The sequence below is a fragment of the Nematocida minor genome, assembly GCF_024244105.1.
Source record: "Nematocida minor strain JUm1510 chromosome Unknown 3196, whole genome shotgun sequence".
NCBI lineage: Eukaryota > Fungi > Microsporidia > Nematocida > Nematocida minor.
The window spans coordinates 1-833 of NW_026250275.1; the positions used below are offsets into that span (position 1 = coordinate 1).

The 833-nt window shown below is 45.4% G+C and overlaps 1 protein-coding gene across 1 annotated transcript; it reads left to right on the forward strand.

Moving 5' to 3' along the window:
- Positions 1-833, forward strand: NEMIN01_2517 (uncharacterized protein; the record flags this gene model as incomplete). The annotated part of the gene is made up of 1 exon (XM_051478459.1): positions 1-833. A coding segment is annotated over one exon (833 nt), but the record flags the coding sequence as incomplete, so codon positions are not given.

The following is an 833-nucleotide window of genomic DNA, read 5'->3' on the forward strand; positions in this document are numbered from 1 at the left end:
GATAGAGTTTGAAAAGAGAAGGCCTGACGTGTACAACTTCGATAAGGAAAAGTACAAGGACAGCGAGTTCTCAGATGTGCACAGGTACTACAGCAACCTGTACATACTGAAAGACGAGGGAAAGAGGACAAGCATCAGCTGCTACGTCATGAACTGCCAGGCTGACAGACAGGAAAACGGGAAGATCAAGGCCACGTGGTCTGCGAGAGTGCTCGAGAGTGTAGACGAGTACACGCACACCATGCTCGACGAAAAGCTCAAAAAAAATGCAAAAAAACTCAGTAGTTTTGTTGAGGCACTGGAGTCAAGAGAGCACAACAAGGACAGCGATCTGCAGTGTGCCTGGCTGAGTGATGGCAAGTCAAAAAAGAGCAGCACAGAACAGCAGACAAGTGGAATACACATATGGCTGCCAAACAAAGCATGCAGTGATATTCTGGATATAAAGCCTGTGAAGTATATTGCAGGTGAGATCAGTAGGCTGGAAAATGAAATGAAAGATTTAGAAAGTGATATAAAAGGCCGAGAAAACAAAAGCAGTTCTAAGGCTGCAGAGAAAGCAAAGAGTGGAGAGAATGCAGAGGGCGAAGATGGCAAGGTGGATGAGAATGGAAGTGAAGAGGCAAAGAAAATGAAAACAACAATGAACTCACTAAAATGCGCAAAAACACACAGAAAAACAAGGCTGCAGACTCTGTACGAAAATCTCTTCATAAAAAGGTCTGAAAGGCCAGACGAGCACACAGCCCTTGTGGTCTACCGCAACGTGAACGAGAGCAAGTCGAACATGGGAGCGAACAACGAGATTCTTGACGTCTTGATCACGTGCTACA